At 39.6% G+C, this 21,279-nt stretch overlaps 2 protein-coding genes across 3 annotated transcripts; one reads left to right on the forward strand and one right to left on the reverse strand.

The window, feature by feature from the left end:
• Positions 1 to 101: 101 nt before the first annotated feature.
• LOC146655625 (transmembrane protein 150A) lies at positions 102 to 8,160 on the forward strand. The gene is made up of 7 exons (XM_085428089.1): positions 102 to 1,368; positions 2,015 to 2,062; positions 2,155 to 2,220; positions 2,313 to 2,380; positions 2,471 to 2,601; positions 4,085 to 4,262; positions 6,989 to 8,160. Exons 1-7 carry the CDS (start codon positions 1,304 to 1,306, stop codon positions 7,180 to 7,182), a joined length of 750 nt encoding a protein of 249 aa, XP_085284215.1. The 5' UTR covers positions 102 to 1,303; the 3' UTR covers positions 7,183 to 8,160.
• Positions 8,161 to 8,759: 599 nt separating this feature from the next.
• On the reverse strand, positions 8,760 to 19,578 carry eif4e1c (eukaryotic translation initiation factor 4E family member 1c). Of its 2 annotated transcripts, XM_085428090.1 has the most exons (7): positions 19,451 to 19,578; positions 18,020 to 18,105; positions 10,841 to 10,936; positions 10,570 to 10,633; positions 10,340 to 10,453; positions 10,077 to 10,216; positions 8,760 to 9,959 (listed from the first exon to the last, which is right to left on the reverse strand). In XM_085428090.1, the coding sequence occupies exons 1-7, from the start codon at positions 19,466 to 19,468 to the stop codon at positions 9,845 to 9,847; spliced, it is 633 nt and encodes a 210-aa protein (XP_085284216.1). In that variant the 5' UTR covers positions 19,469 to 19,578; the 3' UTR covers positions 8,760 to 9,844. The 2 variants fall into 2 exon arrangements, with proteins under 2 accessions (XP_085284216.1, XP_085284217.1); XM_085428091.1 differs by lacking the exon at positions 10,841 to 10,936.
• Positions 19,579 to 21,279: the final 1,701 nt, after the last annotated feature.

Genomic DNA, 21,279 nt, shown 5'->3' on the forward strand with positions numbered 1-21,279 from the left:
GTGCAGCAATTTACTGAAACTTGTGCAAAGACGTAGAAACACAGTAAAGGAGACAAAAGGTAGTTTGTACCATTCTAACTAGCTTGAAAATCAATATTTGCTATGATTACCTTTATTTTCCAACACAGCCTGAAGACTCTCAGCCTACTTTCTTGTCACCTCTTTAAGCAGCCTTCATGAATAGTTGCCTAGAATTCTTGTAGCACATTTAAAGCTCTTCGTGTTTGTGTGTGTTTTTCCTGTTAGGCTATGCTTTTACTGTGTGTGTTTGGGATCATTGTCATGCTGACACGTGGTATTGCACAGTGGATCAAAATCTGATGGTATTTCTCTGTTTTGACAGGTTTTCTGACACCACTGGGTGAAATTTAGCTACAAACCATTACAGGGGACCCACTGTGTTTAACAGACGGCTGTAGACGCTCACTGCTGTACCTCGTTCCTGACCTCTTCCCTACATATTGATGATGATTTCAAACAAAAAGTTGGATTCATCAGTCCATAAGACCTTTTGCCACTTTCTTGTATAATTTGGCACATCTCAGCCTTTTCCCAGTGTTTGGGTTGTTCAAGATTTTTGCACAGTACTTTATGTGGGGAATGTAGAAAACAAATATTGGATATTTTCCTCCAAAATGTAGTAGAGAATAAATGTTATGTAGTATAAAAGAGACTACAGCACAGACACACACACATGTACAGTACAAGTACCTGAAATTCATATTTATTGAAATGACTGTACAGGGTGCACGTAGCCACCTACCTGACAGGAAAGACAAGACACGGGGCTTAAAGCATTCCAAGCTTGTCTAATCTAATAATCCTACCAGCCATTCATTGGAAAATTCTCATAAATTCAAATCTGTGCACAACTCCAAACATTTACTGTTTGAGTTGATCTTTAATACGTGTCAAGCAGAGCAGTAGCTGGCAAGGACTATAGAAGGGAGACCGTCGACAAAACAAATAATGTGACAAGAAGACCAACCCTGTGTTTCATAATATTTGTTGTAACACAGCAAGGTGGTGCCCTGAAGGAGTGGCAGAGACAGTCTGATTTAAAAGGGAGGTAGTCCTCCGGATGGAGGAAGACTAAACTACCAACAGCAGTGCAAACGTCTGCTCCAAGGACTTGAAGTTAGGATTTTTTTGGGGGGTTTTCTGTTCTAGTACTGATTGTATATAATGCTGACTGCATGAGGCTTCTATAAACCCCCCAAAGAGGCTTGACATTGAGTATTTTTAAGACAGCTGGACCTCTGGAATCCGTCTCTTTGCTGCTTGTCGTCATCATCATCCAGACATGGGGTTGTGGATTATTTTCCCCATCTGTCTTTCCCTGGTGTCCTTCATTGGAACGTGGAGTGTGTAAGTTTACTACAGATTCACTGTTTGTTTTTTGACATTTACACTGTCACAAAGCTGTGGGAACGTTTTTAAACATGTCATTTTTACTCAGTCATAACAATGTTCTTTCTATGTGAAACTAGTAAACAGAGTTTATTCATATCTGAATGTTTTTCCCGATAACGTCACACCACGTACTTGATAGTCAAGCTTAGTACATGAACTGCGTTTTCCTGGCACTTTCAGAAATCAGTGGGATTTCTGCAATGCTGATAACATTTGGCCATGAAGAGGAAGTAAAGAAAATGGCATCATATTATTTCCGCTGCTTTTCACAATCTTTTATTGTACTGTTTTATCTGCACATCGTCTGTGGAAACAGTCGTCGACGTCAGAGCAGCTTCTAAATGTAAAGGCACATCAGAACTCACCTGCTTTGGAGTTTGAAAATATGTGAGCCGGCTTGTTCTGTTTGCAGGGTGTGAACTGTCTGTCACTAAGTTCATAAAAGAAAATCTTGTTGAACAAACGACTTTAACGACTGAGTCACACCAAACTGAAAACGTGCTTGGCGTTGATGCTCACATGCTGTGACACTTCCTTGGAAGCATTTCTGGTTTGATGTTTGCAGATTCTTAACAGTTTTTCTTTTGTTTTATATTTCCAGATACGGGCTAGCCTTCTCCAACAATCATGTGTGCGCCCTCACTGACTGGTGACTTTTTAAATCATCCTCATTTTGTTTTAAATATGACCCAGTGTTTATTTAATAATGCAGCCTCTAAAATGGAATTAACTTGTTCGCAGGGGTAACGGCAACTACTGCAGGGCTAATCATACTGATGCTGGATGCTGCTGGGTTCCTACAATAAGGTAAAAGAAGACTAAATGCACCCGTTCATTTTTCTTCTTCCTTGGAATGAAATCTTGAGACAGAATGAAACAAACTAAATATGTTATTTCAGCTCAAGTGGAACATATCCGCCAGAAAATTCACTTTTTACAGCCACAATCAACGCCGGATCCTTCATGTGTGAGTTTACCTGTTAAATGCCTAAACCATTATACACACATATACATGTATGAGGGATGTGTGTCACACCAACTGCGATCTCTTCTTTAGTTTTCCTGTTCTGCATATTCCACCATGCCCATATAATGGAGAGGCACTCAAGTCAGTCCATGCTGAGTAAATTTGCACTGGTCTTCGGTGTGATTGCAGCCATGGGGGCATTCGCAGCCGGAAACTGCAACGTAAGTGCCGAACGTCATACTGCAGCGGTGTTTCTGCAGGGTTACATTGTTTCAGATCTAAATGAGAATTTCTGTTTGCGCTTGTGCTAAAACAGCAAATAAAGGCGGGTATCTTGTAGCTTTAGGCCATCTATAATGAGAGCCCAAGCACACTAAAGTGCCATTTATGCTTGGGTTATAGTGTTTTTTAGTGTGTTAAAGGGCAAATATGACACTCTGCTACGTGATCTGTAGTGTTGTACTGCACTTACATGTAGTGACAAAACGATTCTAGAAAAATCAGTTAGTGAAGCAGGAATGAAAGGAAACCAGTTATAATTTAAACAAAGGGTTTAAGGACATCCAAATACTTGGAAAGTGTTTCAAATCATAAACCTGTTCGGCGACATCGTATTTTTCACTGCACACTGCCTGATAGTACTCACTCACATGCAGTGTTGGTCAAGTTACTTGAAAAAAGTAATCAGTAACTAATTACTGATTACTTCTGCAAAAAAGTAATCCCGTTACTTTACTGATTACTTATTTTCAAAAGTAAATAATTACTTAGTTACTTAGTTACTTTTTAAAAACACGATTTACAACCTGAAGAGGTGATAAAGCGATAGATCTTTCAGCCCAATTCTACTTTTTCTACATAATCCATCATACAAAATGTAATCAAATGGAAAAGTCTCTTTTTTTAACTTGTTTTATCAGTTTTAATCTTTTAACTTTATGCATCAAGCAAAAATTTAATTATATGCACCATTCTCTGACTTGAATAAATTAGTTTAACATTTAAACCTATTTTCTACACATTCCAGCACATAAAATAAAATATTTTTTGTGTTTACACTCACTCTTTCAAATAGATGCAAGTAAAACACAGCAGGAAATAAATAAAGTCAAAGACTCAGCGGTCCTGTTGCTCTATTTTCACCTGTAAAGCAGGACTAGGGTAGGCGGAGGTTTACCCTGGTGCAGGTGTGCCGCGGTCAGTTGAAGAATCCGCGAGTTTCTCTGTGAATTTCCCATTAAGTCGTTGCGCACTCGGTGCTTGCTTGGAAGTTTAGCGGTGTTTTTCGCTGTAAAAAGAAGTTTTCTTCCCACCCACGATGGACGCTAATGTTTTTGTCACTTTTTATGGAATCAAACTCAAAGTAAGGTCAGTACTTCCACGCTTTAAACGCTGCACGCTCATACTCTCTCCCACAATCGATATGTGATCCATTGTTGTCACCAACACAGCTGTCGTGAGACATTCTCGCAAAAAATCACGGTTTTAGTAACGCAGTAACGCAGCGTTCCTACGGGAAAGTAACTGTAATCTAATTACCGTTTTTGCAATAGTAATCCCTTACTTTACTCGTTACTTGAAAAAAGTAATCAGATTACAGTTACTGCCCATCTCTGCTCACATGCCAACACCTTTCGCAATCTTAGTCTTGATTTAAACAGCCTGCTATTATTCGCTGGATTTGATGGTGAATGTCCTCCACAGCCGTTTCACGTGTCACTCCTCCACTACCTCGGGGCTGCCATCAGTTTCATGTGCGCGTGCTTCTACACGGCCATTCTCACCGTGCTGACAGGGAAGTGCGCCCTATCTGGATATGAAAAGGTTCTCTACCCACTGCGAATCATCTCCACTGTGATTCAAGTAATTGTGACCGTCATCTGTATCCTTTCACAAATCATGGAGCCAACTTTATTTTTTATTTTTATTGTTGTTGTTTCTTAAGCCATACCCATCGACCTTGTGGCTGGTTAAGCACGCAGGTTAATAGTAAACTTTTGATGGGTTAATTTGGTGTTCCTTTAAACAAGGGATTTCAGCAGCTAGCTCTAGAACTAATGCATGAGTTATAACACACTGGGACATATTTGGATCCGGTCAGCTCCTGTGTTTACCAAGTGGGACCGGCCACAGAAGTCCACATGACAGAAGCAGATACACATTAATGACCTTTTTTAGTGAATTATTAACCATAGCTTTCCTTTCCTTTTCCTTCTAGCTTTACATTTGTCCTCAACCTTGTAGATCTATGGGATCAGATGCACAGCAATGAAACATTAGACACCTCATTTAGCATTTAGCAGAGATTCGGTGATTGAGGTGGCTGTAGAGCAGGTCATCAACTGATTGGAAGGTTAGTGGTTCGATCCCTGGCTGCATGTCAATTACCCTTGGGCAAGATACTAAGCAAAAGCTGCCCTCTGATGCATCCATGGGAGTATGAATGTGTGTGAATGTTAGCTACAAGGCATTTAAGCATAGGAAAAAGGTGTTTGTGTGAATGGGTGAATGAGGCATGTTGCATGAAGCTCTTTGAGTACAGAAGAGCACTATTTAACATCAGGAATACAGAATCTATTGACTGTGCAGAGTAGCAGAGTTTTTCTTTCCTCACTTTTATAACTTACTTTTATGGGTTTCTTGTATATTTTTACATATGGTTAGTTGCTGATATCAGTCTGCAGTGATTGGGGAAGTTATTCTTTCTTTTTTTATGTGACAACATTCATGAGGTTTACAATAAAACGGATTGCTGTGCTGTGTGTGTGTATGAGAACTAGAGCAGGGCGATATGGCCAAAAATATTTATCACGATATATATTTGAAAATTTGCGATAACGATATAACCGATGATATAATTGATGCGAGACAAAATACAACTCCACAACATTACTAGCGCAAAAAGACAACCTTCCATTTATTTTCACTTAAACAAGAAGCTGGTTTTTATGTACATTAAAGCTTTATAAAAATGTAACAGTGCAAATGCAAATTCCTTGCTGAAAGTTTAACCAAAAGGCATTTCCAGTAGAAATGGGCTGACATATCCTGAGCATAACCATGTATAATATCCACTGAAGTTAAAAAGAGGTGCTTTGCAACATTAAACTGCAGTGTGCAGTACGTATTTTTCGCACCATAAGGTGCACGGGATTATAAGGCACATTAAGCGAAACAAAGCAGTCAGATAAATCAAACTTTATTAAACTCATTCTTCTTGCTTCCTCCACTTCTGTACCATTGATTCATTAATGTTGAATTCTCTGGCAGCTGCTCTATTCCCATGTTGTTGCAGTATATTAATGACTAACCTCGTATTGTGGATGGATTATCTCAGTTGTTCTCCTGACTGAAGTTTGGTCCGTTTACAGTATCCTGCCATGCGATTGCATTTGTCTCTAACCATGAAGAACCTTCACGTTAACTTTTATAAGTGGAAAAGTGTTAGTGTTCGTCCTCCAGCTTCACTGTTTATGTTATGCTAACATAGCTGTGTCGCTAGCGATTACGTAGCACATCATTATATACCAGCTAGCCCAACTTCAGTAACCCTACAAACGTCACTGCTGTTTAGTTTCCTGTCTTCATTTATGTTGGAAGTGATAGCAGAGCTGTACGTTTGATTTTTTTCAGAAATCTCTCTGTCAGAACATGCAATATCATGCTTAGGTAACTAGCGAAACTAGCGAGCTAACTTCCGCTAGCTTCCTGCTAACTTCTAACTCCGTTAAATGTAATAACTTTTGTTTTCATGGATGCCTGGAAGTTAAACTTTATAGTTACACCTGGTAAAGCAGCAATGCTGATCGTTTTATTAAAGATGAAAGAATTTAGACAGTTTTTAACTCTAAGTGATGCTGCAGTGTTGTTTGACCTGAAGCATACGGAGTTTAGGACCCAGATTACTCCCAGATTTAAGAGCATCTTAGTCCGACAAATATGACAATAACAACGGCCGCTTGCATGTTCTGCAAAAAAAATGTGCTTTGTTGTGTATCTGACGGACAAACACCAAACCAGTTCCATATCACTGAAGTTGCACCATTTTTACAAACCAATTCTGGTTCATCTGTTTCACTCAACAATCGGCCATGTGCGTATGAAAACAAAGGCACTGCGCATGCGCGTTTTACTCCCATTCTATCGCGATATTTCATTTTCCTATCGTTGCCTAACATTATACCGGTATTACCGTGAACGGTATAATATGGCCCAGCCCTAATGAGAACAATAGCCAAAGACGAATGGTTACTGAATGTAACTTCAGTTCTATGAGTAAAGGTCAAACGTGTCTCATTGGTTGCAAAGGGTGGCTAGATTGTTGAGCAGATTTGTTGTGGTTGCCATGACTATGTGCTAACTCTGCCCCTGATGTATGCACACAGTAGTCAGGTGTGGGAGAACTCCAGGAAGAGCTGGCCCATGCAGCTGATTCATGCTCATCCAATAAGAGTGTATTTAATCCCAAATTAGCCCACATTAATGATAGAAACACAGTTTCGCCTCATATAGCTATGTTCTTTTGTCAAAGAAATGTGTAAGCTCTATGTCCTCCATAGTTTTAACCATCAGTAGACCAGTGAAACACCCTTAACCCAGAACCTTCAGATACTGTCTTGTTCGCTCAGAGCGAGTACTTCTACATCCATCTGTCTGCTGTCTTTGAGTGGATGCTGAGTATGAACCTGGAGCTGTTTGAGCTCAGCTACGCCGTGGAATTTTTCTTCTTCTCGTCCTATATGCTCTCGAATCTGTTGAACAAACAAGATGAGGTAAAGCCTTTGATTATGACGATGTCCTGATATAAGGCTGCCAGGATCCAGCTGAACAATGCAGAAAGTGAGGATGCTGCAAGAAGGACATCTGTTACTACAGTGGCTGGATCGTGGCTGAAGGACCAATAATGTTTTGTTTTTTCCTTTTCTTGGATGGATTGGATTGGATGGTCTTCTTTACTAATTTTTTTCCATATTTATTGAACCAAACGAACAAACATACCAGCTGGATTGTATCTCACGCAGATGCCCCATCTACAGAACAGCTTATTTTTGTTGTGCAATCATTTTTGTAATGAAAAATTTGTAAAAAAAACAAAACAAAACAAAACAAAAAACCGCTCACAGATCAAGTTTTGTGTTAGGTAACAGCTCTTCCATAACCCTTTGGGATGTATTACTTTCACACAAGGAAGTCATGCCACTGTGCTGATAAACATATCTGCGTTTGGAGCTAAAAGGGTGGAGGACTTTTATTTACACCCTTTTAAACAATAAAAGTCTCCATGACGCTATAAGATCCTGTTTGACTGGATGATTAACTTGAACGACAGTAAAAAATAATAGGCGTCATCAGCCGCAGCTGGTCTAGCGATAGACCAATGGACATTACAAGCAATCTTGGCTACATACACTTAAGGTGATGTTGTCAGTACCCTTTCCATTCCAGAGATTTTCACTGTGGTCTGTGTGCTTTAGAGGAAAAGCCGGAGTAGTGATTTATAAATTGTAAAGTTAAAAAGGAAAGAATAGTTTCATGCCTCTGTGTCCCACATTAATACAGTATTTTGAACCAGTTTGTTTGCTTCACATTTATGCATCTGTGGCTTCTATTGTTTTATTCCACTCTTGATCAGTTGCCAGCACATAGTTGGAAAATGTTGACCCAGACACTGATGAGCATCGAAACATTTACAGGTGTATAGTTGAATCGTCACTTTTCAAAGTTTATAAAGTAGCTAAAAGGTATTTTGAAAATTTTCTGACCAGACATGTTAACAATGCTGAGAGGTATTCTGACATTTTTCTATTCAAATTAAAAATAAAAAACTTAAAAATGTGCATTTTTCTAAACTTTCATTAGAATGTAAAAGTTAAATATACTTCCATCTCTTTTGAAAAGCTGAAATGTGTTTTTATGGCTTCGTGCACTTTTTCCCCCCCTCTTCCAGATTCTGTCATTTTAGCTGCTCTTCAGTTTGGGTGTATCTGTAGATTCTGCTCGCAAAAAAGAAAGCCAACAACTTGAATCCAGCTGTGACAAAAACACAGCATTACTTCATACATTTCTCCTCTGTGTGAAACTGAAAAATAACTTCCTCAGAATATACTGCTGCTACATTTTTTTTGTGGTAGTTTCCATCATTTTCAACAAATCTGCAAAGCTTGTGAGTTTTTGGTCACTTTTAATTTTTCCTCATGAGTATGACATTAGCCCAAGCTGCTTCTCACTATAGCACTTACTAAAAAGTCAGATTTTTGTTCCCAGGAGTTGGTAAATACCACAAATGGTAGTCAAAACGGAATTTTAAAAATCAGCTTAGTGTTTAAGAAAGCAAGTTTGCCAACTTTAAAAACCTCAAAACAAAACAACACGCTTCTGGTTTTAATGCAAAGCACTTAAACTTTACTTGAAAGAAGGTAATATACATCCTGGAATTACAGATAATAAAGATACATTATGAGCAAAATCATTTCACAATGAATATCATCTTTCTTTTGCAACAACCAAGAGAGGAGTGCGACATTATCTACAGTTTTTGTTAGGAAGAAAACAGTGAAAAGCACACCTAATTCTGTCGGCATCTTTACTGTATGGTACACTGTAAAAAATGTCATCTATATGCAGTAGTCCACATTATTAACCTTAATAACAAAAAAAGAAAAAAAAAAAAGAACAATTTGAAAAAACACGAGCTTCATGGTTGTCTTTCAACTAAGTAACTGCAATGCATACATTATAAATAAATGTAAAGGGAAGAGAAAAAAAGTTGAGGGGAAAAAACAAAGCAAAACCTACAAGCAATATCCCATAATTCCAGCATGGCTGAAACAACAAGTGGCCTTAATCCAAACCCTACACTTTGGAGTGTGACCACAGCTTTTACAAACCTTTAAGATACTGTAGATTATTTAAGCTGGTGCGTCTGAAAGCCCGGCTCATGCTCAACACTTGTGGATAAATCAAGTTAAAATTGCCCTTAAAATTTGTTCTGTATGAGGACGAGTTGCCTGCCTTCTTTTTCCTGTGAGGTGAGAAACACTTTTTGTAAAGAGTGAGAACTCAGCATGAGAGAAACACAAGGCCCTATAGTTAAGTCTTTCTTTTTTAATTAAACAACTCAAGCCATTAAGTATTGGAAAAAAAAGCTTGTTCTCAGCTAAGCTAGGAGAGGTCACTGATATTAATCACAGAAGTCTTCAACTCTAAAAGTAAATCATCGTGTGTTCTCTTACTCGTCGTACAACATCTCAAGCCCGATACCCTTCCTCCCCGTTTTTTCTTTTTCTTTAAACAACCGCTCCGCTGGCATCTTGAATTGGGAGAAGCTCCAGCTGTACACGCTATGAACACCTCTCTTAGCAATAAAAGGAAAGGACACTACAGTAGTTGACAACTCAAAAATTAATGTGATGATGCAGATCGGCAATTGTTTAAATCTACAGCAAATTGAAATGAGGAGCTTTTTCAAACGGAGTACATGTTCTTGGTGGTGGAGCCGCTCTTACTGGACGTGTCGTCGTGCGACTGGTAGCCAATCATGGCTTTCATGGGGAGGTTGAGACGCTCTTTGTAAAGTTGCCTGTGAAGAGATGAGATGGAAGCAGTGTGAAGACTCAAGCAAGCTCAGTGTTGCCATCTAGTGGTCCACTGTAGCTCCTACTTGCGTATTATGAGTAATGTGACTTTAAAGGCTCACCCTATCGTCATGATGGCGTCCCTGTTTTGGCAGTTGCTCGTCCAGATGGATATTTTGTCACCTTTAGGTCTGACGTTGACCACAGCTCCGCAGACGTCTTCACTTGCCTCATCAAATGACTCACCGACTAAACACAACAGCTGCAAAAAGCACAAAAAAAGTCAAACTATACATATATACATTTATATTTAAATCACAACCATCAGGGGAAACATCCAATGGATACGACTCTACTGAGTGGTTTCAGAAAACAGCCGTCTTACCGTTTCCATCCAGTAGCGATCGAGGTCATTGTGCCTCTGTTGTTTGTTGAGAGTCATCAGCCATCGACCCCCCAGCTTGTTCCTGTCGTCCTCCCACATGGGCTTGATCCCATCCTGACGCACAATATGAAGCAGCTATTAAACCCTATCCATGTCTTTAGACTCTGCTGCAACTGAGATTAAGGGAAAATGTGTAAACATTTAACATAAAAAAAAAAAAAGAGCCTTACCTTGAATAAGCAGTAATCGCAGCCAAAGCCGAGTTTACTTGGCTGCTGTATGTGGTTGTATAATCTGGTAGAAAGATGAAAAAGTAGATTCCCAACATGAGTGTGTCGAATTGTAGAATTTCAGAAGCTTTTATCAGAACAATGGTCATTAAACAACAATCAGTAAAGTGAAACATGCTGATCCTGATTGACATTACCATTAAGGGACATGTTGTGCACATTAATAATAAACCATCAATAACTCAGACTGACTTCAGCAGAGAAAACTTACGCCCAAAAATCTTCCACTGTGTCAAATTTAGAAATGAGACGCAAGTTCTCTGTCCAGCTTTTGCTCTTGTCATTTTTGAAATACCACAGGGCCCATCTAAAAAACAAACAAACAATAAAATAAAAATGCATCATTCATAGAATTCAGTATTCATAGACCAAGAGGTAAAGAGCGTAATTACACTGACTGTTTGAAAATCTCTCAAAACCATGTCGGAAAATGCAGATTGCTGAACATGCATAAACTGAAAATAAAAGAAAGTGCATGACTTTGCCCCAAATTGTGATTGAGCAAACCTCGTGAGTGTGAGGGGAAAACTCCCTGCTTGTTGACTTCTCCATCTTTGTGGGGATCAGAAATCAGAATTGTCATCACTTACAAATGTATCAACCTGGACATATTTCCAGTCTGTCGCAGAGCCAACACAGTACGAGCTTTTCCGATGTCAGAAGGTAAGTGGGGTAATGCCTGGGTAATACTTGGATGGGAGACAGCCGATGGGAATACCAGGTGCTGAGAGCCCAAATCCGGCCATACCAGCCTGAGTAAGTCTGTCTCTCTCTTGTTTTTCTACAGTTACATTTTTGTATTTTAGCCTGTTTTGTATCAGAAATTAAGTGATTTCTCTGTAGAAAGACATTGGGCAGCATGGTACGTGATTTTGAAACCACTATACAGCGCTGCAGTCCACACACCTTGTGCTTTCCTTTAGTGACTTTGAACCTTTTTTCACTTTGCCAATCTTTGCTAATAGTAAAGTGCAGGGTTCTTGGAAAACACTATTTAGGGTTCCTACTTAACAGCAGCTGGGCTCAGTATAGGGTATTTGGTACTTTACATTTTCTTTTTTTTAAATAAAACCATTATTGTTAGCAATCAATTCTTCACTACAAGCATATTCAATGTTTTGTATCTCTTTTAATTTAATAACAGCTCAATGCTGTACCATCACTGTTAAAATCAAAAACAAGGACTCAAAGTCTATTTTATGTTACAACTGCGTGAAACGTTTACCCTAACAGCAGACGTACACGCTGTTTCACAGAAGAACACAACAGCTAGTAACAAAAGCATGAATGTCAATGCAAAAAACAAGAGAAAGCCAGCCATCAACCGCACTACAAATGCACTCTTTGTTTACAGTGGCTGCTGTAATTCTTTTATGCATTACCAAGGGGCAGTGGGTGGGAGGCTAGCAGGCAGGGTTCAGGGCAGTGAGAGGACATCAGCTGAACCGTTTGCCCCCCCTCCACTTACAACTGTAACAAACCCACCCATGTGCCATAGACACAAATGAAGCAAATGGACCGAACAGAGCTAAAAGAGAGGATGAAAGTATATTTGTTTAATGCGAACATCACACTGCACATACTGACACCAGACTGCTCACAGCCGTGATTCTTCTGGTGAACCCAGAACAGTCACAAGCCAAGACTACATGCCTAGTAATGGCATATAAACAAATATGCCAGACAGCAAGTCAAGCCAGCTCTGTTCTTCACATGTACTTTAAAATCTCACGAGAGATAAAATGATCATTTCAGGCCAATGCAGCCAAACGAAACAGCAAACCTGAAGAGGACTGATTAATTTACTACTGTGACATCACCCTCTGACACAGACAGTAATATGTGATTTGTTCAGCTGTGAACTAATCAGCGTGCTCCAGTCCCCACAGTTTTCTGAATGTGTGTAAAGTAAATAAGAATGAGCCGCAGCAGAGCTAGAGAAACACTGTCATCTGAATTTTTAATAGTTCAGCTGCCAAACACAGACGAGTTGTTGTGTTTCTGACTTTAAAAAAAACACGGTCGTGATTTTAAAAATAAAAAGAGTCCATGGGCAGACAGGCATAAACTATCCACTTCACTTTCAGCTCCAGTAAACTGTATACTAAACAATTTTCCAAAGCAGAAGCTGAATGCGTTCTTCCTACTTCCCAGCAGCTGCTGGTTTCGCTTAATGACGGTGCCATATGAAAATGGTGCTGCATGACTTTGAAACTTGAAAGTGATCATCTTATGTAACAGCTGAGTAACGGATCTGCGCAGTCTGTTCAAATCCATCTCTGGACTCACCTTCAGACCGCAGCAAGATCCAAACTCTTTCCAAAAGCAAGAGAAAACCTTCATAAGCAATTATTATATTTAAATCTATGAAAGCAGATATTAAAGGGAATCTCTTAAGGATGGTAATCAAGTATCAGGGAATAATTCAATTAGATGGCACAGATATAAAACACCAAGTATGATGCACTGTTATCAGTAAAACTATCCATCATTATTCCACCTTGAACAGATGTCAAAGGGGATTTGTCTGCTAATTATTCATTTAGTATTAATTAGTGACTCTGCGTGATTCACTGTTAAAACTAATCTGTATTTACTTACACTGAACCTCTGTGCAACCCTCACATTATTCATTTAAAAAAAACAAAAAAACAAGTTATTTTAGCCCCTCTCAATTTAGCAGCAGTAAATATTTATGACAGACAAAAGCAAAAATCTGCAAGTACAATGAGACATGCTGTAGATTTAAAAAAAAAAAAAAAAAAAAAAAAAAAAAAGGGGATAAGAACTTGTCTTCCTTTACCTAAAAACTCCGACCTCACTCTGAGAGCGCCAACCACTGATGCTAAAACTGACATAACAAAGCAGCTCAATCATTTATTAAGAAACCAATCACACCTTCGGCCGGTGAGACAGTTAAAACACATCTGTGATGAATATTTAACCACAAATTCCAAATAACTCAACAGTCCTCTACTTCCTTACAGTGAAGCCAGAGAGAAGTGACAACACCTAGCCCTCAAAATGAGAAGTCTGCAATCAAAACTGTCAAAATGGAAAACAAACCCCCCACGTCAATATGTTTAAATAAAACCAGCGTGAAAGCAGCAGAGATGGACAGCCTTGACCTCTGAGGCTGAGCTGAACAAGCAGAATGACCTAGAAGTGACTTGCCAAGAGAACCATCCAGCATTTCCAAACCGACTGTACAATGCTCCTGAATAGCTCGTCGCCACTGCAGAACTATGATAACATTTCTAAAAGGACAATAGAAAAAACAACAACTGCAATTCTAACACAGAGGAAAAAACAAAACACATGACTCCTCAATCTGCTCTTCTGATTTTAAACCTTAAAATAAGAAAACAAACAGAAAGTGCAAATATGAACCTGATGAAAATAAACTGAACATTTATCCTTACTATGATGCTCAAGCTGTAACTGCTTGAAAACACGTTTGCTGTGCACTCATCCATAATTTTCCCAAGTGACTAGATGGGTAATTTGAATATCCTGTTTACGCTGTCAAAATAAGTGCTGTGGTGAGTTTCTAATTTCACTTTCATCCAAGAGACCAGAGGGACAAAAAGAAAAATCAATCAGCACATGACTGTAAGTATGTTTGTGATGCCAAAGACCAAAAGTCAAAGTACAGCTCCCATCCTAAAACTAGATGAAGATGAAATGCCAGTTTCAACTCAATGTAAAATAACACTTTTCACACGGTGATAAATACACAACTAACCTTATTCCTAAAGGAAAACTTCTTCACTGATTTCATAATGAAACAGCTGTTTTGTCTCTATAGAGAAAGGTTATTGATCCTAAGCGATTAAGTACATTTAGCCCCACCATCTCTGTATGTTTTCAATGAGCTCAGTTTCTGTATTTGTGTGTAAATAATGATGAAAAAAAGAAGTCCCTCTTCCCTCTGAAAACGGTCACAAAGGTGATATTTGAAAGGGTGTTAAAAAATCAGTAGGCGTGAAATGTTCAATGGTGTTGACACCTTTCTGGATGGGGTGAAATTTGGCACCCTGGTAAGCCTGAAGAGATTCTATTATAATCCAAATCAACCCCAACGAGTTTCGTCTGTGCCTCAAACTATTTAATTAACATGACAAAACCAACCTTAAAAATTGTTTCAGATGAGAGTCCAGTCCCGGGCCCTATTTCAGGAAGCCGGTTTAGTGCAAAGTCTGACTAAGTATACCCTGAGTTAACGAAAACTCTGGTTTTTCGGTTTCACAAAGCGAGTTCAGCTGAAGCCTGAGTGAGTCACTATGACGACACACTCCGTGAAGCTAACCTGCCCCCTAGCAGGTTTACTACAACTAACCCTGACTGTCCCCGCCTCTTTGTCGGAAACCTGACTGTAGGAAGTGTCAGATATGGCGTGTCCCTTCCTTGAAGAGCCAGTAGATCTTGAAGCCCAAATACTCCGCAGAGCTCTCCGCCGGGAGAGAGTGATCAGAGCGCGTATGGACATTTTATCATTACCTGATGATTTCCTGTGCGAACGTTACCGTTTCGCAGCACAATCAATAAGTTATTTGGATAACATCCTCAGGCCATATATTACGCATGTGACACATCGCGGACATGCGCTCAGTCCATTACATATTCTTTGTACCGCACTCCGTTTCTTTGCAAACGGGAGCTTTCTGTACAATATTGGTGACGCTGAGCACGTTTCCAAGGCTACCGTCTGTCGGGCAGTCAGGAATGTTACAGTTGCACTGAAACGTCTCCTGCACTCGTTTGTGGTGTTCCCCGGTCATAGACCCACAAGATTTATCAAAGAGGGATGCCACAAAATTGCAGGTAGCAGGATGACCAAAACTTAATTTATGATGTGGTGATGCTTGGACTACTACATAAATTTTACATTTATTTTCACGGTTCCCAGGCGTGATTGGCTGTATAGATGGCACTCACATTCCAATCATTGCTCCTTCAGTAAATGAAGGAGACTATGTGAACAGGAAGTCTTTCCACAGCATTAATGTACAGGTACATAGTTCCCTGTAGCATGTCAAACTAACAAATTATTTCATTATAGTAATGGATGCTAATTTGTGTTCTCTGCACTGTGAAGATCATATGTGATGCTGCCAACATTATCACAAATGTGGAAGCCAAGTGGCCAGGCTCTGTCCATGACTCACAAATATTCCGTGAATGTACACTGAGCACAAAATTTGGACATGGTGAGTTGAGAATACTTTAAAATATATAAAGACCAATTGCTACAGGGACATTTGAACTGAAGTGTATCCTTCTGTCTTAGGAGAGTTCACTGGCTACTTGCTTGGTGATAGGGGGTATCCATGTTTACCCTATTTGCTTACCCCTTACCCTGACCCTGAACCGGGCCCACAGCAGCAATATAATCTGGCTAATTGCAGGACAAGAGCCAGAATTGAAATGACTATCGGAATGCTTAAGGCCCGGTTCCAGTGCCTGCAAAGACTCAGGGTCACCCCAGAAAGGGCATGTGACATTATTGTGGCATGTGTGATTCTTCACAACATTGCCACAATTAGAGGAGAACACTGTCCTTCTGAACCAAACATCAGCAGTGATCCAAACCATGAACATCCTGACCCTCCCACGGACATACAAGATGGAAGCGCAGTCAGAGACACCATATGTCACAATCATTTCTTTTGACCCATCACCTCAACATGTTGAAAGACGAATAAACAGATTTTCTGTTCAACTGGCTTTATTGGTCACCTGTGTTTCCTGTACACAAAGTATTAAAAGATGTAAACCTCATAAAGTGTCTCTGTTGCTTCCTCCTCTGTAACAGCTGTCAATGTTTCTTCATTATTTTCCTGCAGTAAAGAAATAGACAACATTGCTGTTCTACTGTAAACTCATATAATCTGTGGAGTATTACTCACAACTGCATGTTGGTCTGGCTCAACAGGAGGCTGCACCAGATGCAGTACACCATCACCATCAACTGATAGAATATGAGGTTTATACAGGTCACTTATAACTTACAAGGGACCAAATGGCAATTAACAAACATACCAATCACCTTACACTTCATTGTCATTATGCTCTCAAAGACAACCAAGACTGAGGGAAGGCAAAATCAGTCGGAAAATTACTTCACTACAAAATAATCCATTATGGTGAAGAGTTTATCAAATGAATGAGCAGCACTGCAAAGGTGACTGTGAAGAAAGGATGTATGCACATCATGTATTATTTTGAATTTACCCCCTATGTAGGCACTTGTGTCTTGCGGGGTTATTGACTCAGAGGATGTCCCCACAGAGATGCCTTCAGCCACAGGGCGCCCACTGTTTTGGCTGAGGGCCAACTGCTCAGCCTCTGTGAGTGGTGGAGGACCCCCACCTGTTTTTCGGGCCTCCGCTTTTTTTCTGTTGGCTATAACGGGCCACATTTGAGCATACAGAGTAAGCAAATATGTACTTGTAATGTGCTCAGATAATTTCAGTAAGTGCTTACAGAAAGAAAATTAATGTAGCCTCTAACTGCAATTGATTTACATCGGACAAACAGACCAAGCACTATGGCTCATAATACAATTACACCTTACCTGTTTGGACTATATTTTTATATTTCATTTTTACTTGCTGCCAGGAACGTTTGGGGCCTGTTGGGTTGCACCTGCGCTCACATCACATCACAACATAAAATGTATAAAATAACAAATAAAATAACATATGATAAAATAACGTGTTAAATGGGTGGAAATCTCTAGATCAATGTTTAAATTAACACTCACGCATTGACTCTGTCGGCTATGTTTTGCCATGCATGCTCCCTTTCTTTTGCAGCTGAGGCTGTGTTACCTTTTTTTCTGCAAAATTTGCATGTTATCGGCATATGCTGCCATCAGAATTTCGGCCTCAAGTGCTGTAAGATACATTGACCGCGCCTTCTTTCCCTCCGTCTCCATGGTGACTCGCTTACTCTGTGCTCCGCTTATCAGGGCTTTATGTATCCTCGTGCGCACGCTTCACTTGGGGTTAAAGCAACTCCGCGTTGATTGAACTAATTGTTATCAGCCTTTCTGAAACCGAATATTCCGAGTTGGACAGTTCGGGGTTACTCAACCCTGAGTATCGTTTTTCACTCTAAGTTTTCTAAACCGGCTTCCTGAAATAGGGCCCCGGTCTCTGAATCAACGAGACGGGTGTGTTTGATCTCACCACCACACCCACCTCTTAAGGCACAGATTGGCTTTTCTAAATGAAACCTCCCCTGTATCTAATTTTAGAAATGCTTACACCAGCCATTTCTGATTGTTTGGCCAGAGGATTTGCTGGTTGTTGCAAGAAGACTGCAGAGTATGGAAGCACAAGCAGCTTTCATCCAAATCAAACTCAGAACCTGGTTTGACTCTCACCTGTTTTGCAAAGGGTGTTTGATATACTGCTCAGGATTCGCAACAACCTGACCGTCAGTCTGTTGATCTTCAGTTTCAGTTGTTTTCTGAGGAGACATGCACACAAACACATCACAAAGTCAACCACACAAGTCCACTGATCACAAATGGCAAAGAAATTTGGGGTAGTTGGGTCAGATTTATATCATAATATTGCTAAAGTCCTGCCTTTACTTCAAAGTCAAAGTTAGTTCAATATCACAAATTTCAACAAAGTTAACGATAAAAACTTAATGGAATGGTCATTGCCATATACAGTTAAGGGCTTTTGTCGGGGGTAATCACACACTTAATTTCATAGTGTGTACAGTATCATAACATCACAAAGCACTGCAAGCTTTTTGTCATCATCATCATCATTATTATTACTACTACTACTGAGTTTCTAACAGAAGCTAATACATACTTTTACAATTTAGGGAATAATTCCAACCTTTCAAAAAAAGAAAAATAAGACAGTAAAAACATAAATTACCTAGACTGATTCACAAACTCCCAGCATAATCTAAAACATACCAATTTAATCCCTAAATCGGGGCTACTTAAAGCCCCTAATAAGAATAGTGTAACTATGTAGTCCAATGTGTGTGTGTGTGTGTGTATATATATATATATATATATATATATATAAATAACAAAAAGCTTACATGATCTATAAAATGCAATATTATTACAGTATAGCTTGCATTTAAAGTGATCTACAGAAACGTAACAAAGGTATGACCTTAAGCCCCTCTGTTTTAGGGGGCCTTAATGGGGCCTTGTCCCATTATCCAGTTCACAGCTGGGCTCTGCCTTATACTCTTGCATTTTTATAAAGATTCACTTAGCAACATCAGAGTCCACCTCAACTACATTTTTAAGGATTAGACGCAGGAGCTGATGGAAAACAGTCAGCAGGGGGTATATACAAAGAAAATCAATAAGCTAACTTTACAGATAACAGTTACTAGCATTAGTTTTAGCAGATGAGCTAGGCTAGCTGCAGGCTAGATATACACGTGTCCAGACTTTCTAAAAATGCACCAATAATATATCACCACGGGTGTTTAAAGGTAATGGCATTTCATTAAAATTGTCGTAAGATATCGACTGTAATACCCGACTAGATTAAAACAATGCGTTGACTGGAGTTTGAATGAACGACGTGCAGTCAGTCACTCCCTCCCTGCCCAACAAAGTCAGGCAGTGCCTCATACATCCCCACTGCTGAGCATGCTAGCGCTAATCCACGCCAACATCTGTCAACTCAAACGCGTTAATTTGGCCTAAACGCCAGTTCGGTTTCACAGAAGCAAAGTTATGCGATGTATGTAGTAGGTGAATTGGAGATTTATCCGGTCTTCACGTGCATATTAGTCGATTTTTTGTGCTATCTCTTGTCTCTCTTACCGGCTCCGATGTCGCCATCTTGACTGTAGAAGTGATCTGCCCGTTCGGCGCTCCTGCGTCACTCCAACAGCTCGCTCTGCTACGGAAGCCGCCTCAGTCCTGTTCGAGCTGAATGACCTGAATCCGGGGAGTCGTCGCAGGAGAAAGGGCACAGGGGTTACACCCACTACCACTGAGTGGCTGCTTCTGAGGACAATAATTTAGATAAACCAATGTGAATAAACCTCCAACTAATAGTATTCATGCAGGTATATTCAAAACGGTTAAAAATATCTATCTCTGCTTTGAGTATTTTATTTTGTGGTGATTTAAAAATTGTAATACCATCTACAATAGTTTCCAGAGTTGATTTCAGGTTAATTTTTATTGCTTAAAATATTTAGTTTGTATTAATGTTACTACTAGTGTAGTACTTGATATGAAAAATATTTCTCATGTGAATGCCTAAACCAGCTTAAGATTAAAACCATTTAACCTTTAGGAAGCCAAAGTCCTAATAAATATATGGCTTCCCATGATTATTGTACTGGGACATTTGGCCAAATTGAAATGGACTAAAATGAAAGACATTTTGTGTGTTTGTATTCTTTTTAGTAAGTATGTAAGTAAGTTTTAATAAATAAATCCTCTCCCGTAAATTTATTTCCCATACATAACCATAAAGTGGTGTCTAATAGAATAAGACAACAAGATTTGTAAAATTTATCTCGTTCTGTCTTGTGTAATTAAATTACACACATGTTAAGGACACATTTGTGTGTCTGTATTTTTTCTTTGGCAAACTACCCTCAGCCTCCCCCCTCCCACGCCTCTACTGAAACTATTATTCATGAGCCCAAAGAGAGGTTAATTTAATTACAGTTAACTGTTCATGCTGACCGGGGGAGTTTTCCCCACTTTCCCAGCTTCCATAGAGGCGAGAATGCAGTGAGAAAAAGACAACGCTCCAGGGGTGTGTACTGATTCACCTTTACTAAAGTTGTGAATTCACAGTTTGAAACTTCAGTTAACTTACTTGTGACTGAAGCGATTTGAAACGATTGTTAACAATTAAACTTGCACTCAATTTTAGTAAGGAAATGTGTGTTCTTTGTTGTAATGATGCGTCTTGGCAATAAATCTTTTATCATTGGACAGCTAGTTTATGTCCACTTAAATGGTGCCATTTATAAAGAAAATGCATTTGTGGGTTGAGCAGAAGAGTTGAGTATGTAGCTGAAGAATCACATTTTCTTTTATATAACATGGATGGCCGGGTGCATGTTCAACACTTACCCGGGGAACACCTCCACCAGGATGCACTTATGGACCGAGTTTATGGAGGCAGTGTGATGGTTTGGGCAATGTACTGCTGAAAAACTTTGGGTCCTGCCATTCATGCGGGTGTTACTTTGACACGTACCACCTACCTAAGCATTGTTGCAGACCATATACACCCTTTCATGGAAAATGCTTTATCCCTGATGGCTGTGGGCATCAACAACAAGTTTGAGGTGTTGACATGGCCTCCAAATTTCCCAGATCTCAATCTAATCAAGCATCTGTGCGATGTGCAGGACAAACGAGTCCGATCCATGGCGACGCCCCTCACAACTTACGGGACTTAAAGGATCTGTTGCAAACATGTTGGTGCTAGATACCACAGCACAACTTCAGGGGTCTAATGGAGTTCATGTTTCGAAGGGTCATGGCTGTTTTGGCAGCAAAAGGGAGATCAAGTGCATGTGTCTGATCGCTGTATATATATGTATATTATATTAATGAAACATGTTACGGTGAAGGGTTTGTTCCTATTACTTCTATATCAATCAAAGTGTGACATGTACTGG

Source organism: Rhamphochromis longiceps, linkage group LG13 (assembly GCF_057381845.1).
Source record: "Rhamphochromis longiceps isolate RC_006_pf linkage group LG13, R_longiceps_female_GT1.1, whole genome shotgun sequence".
NCBI lineage: Eukaryota > Metazoa > Chordata > Actinopteri > Cichliformes > Cichlidae > Rhamphochromis > Rhamphochromis longiceps.

Coding starts and splice junctions, on each gene's coding strand:
- LOC146655625 (XM_085428089.1), top strand. CDS start 1,304: ATGGGGTTGTGGATTATTTTCCCCATCTGTCTTTCCCTGGTGTCCTTC. Junction 2,221..2,312: donor TGCTGGGTTCCTACAATAAG/GTAAAAGAAGAC, acceptor ATGTTATTTCAG/CTCAAGTGGAACATATCCGC. Junction 4,263..6,988: donor AGTAATTGTGACCGTCATCT/GTATCCTTTCAC, acceptor CAGAACCTTCAG/ATACTGTCTTGTTCGCTCAG.
- eif4e1c (XM_085428090.1), bottom strand. Junction 10,937..18,019: donor AAACACCCTTTGCAAAACAG/GTGAGAGTCAAA, acceptor TTTGTTTTTTAG/ATGGGCCCTGTGGTATTTCA. Junction 10,634..10,840: donor ACAGTGGAAGATTTTTGGGC/GTAAGTTTTCTC, acceptor TCTTTCTACCAG/ATTATACAACCACATACAGC.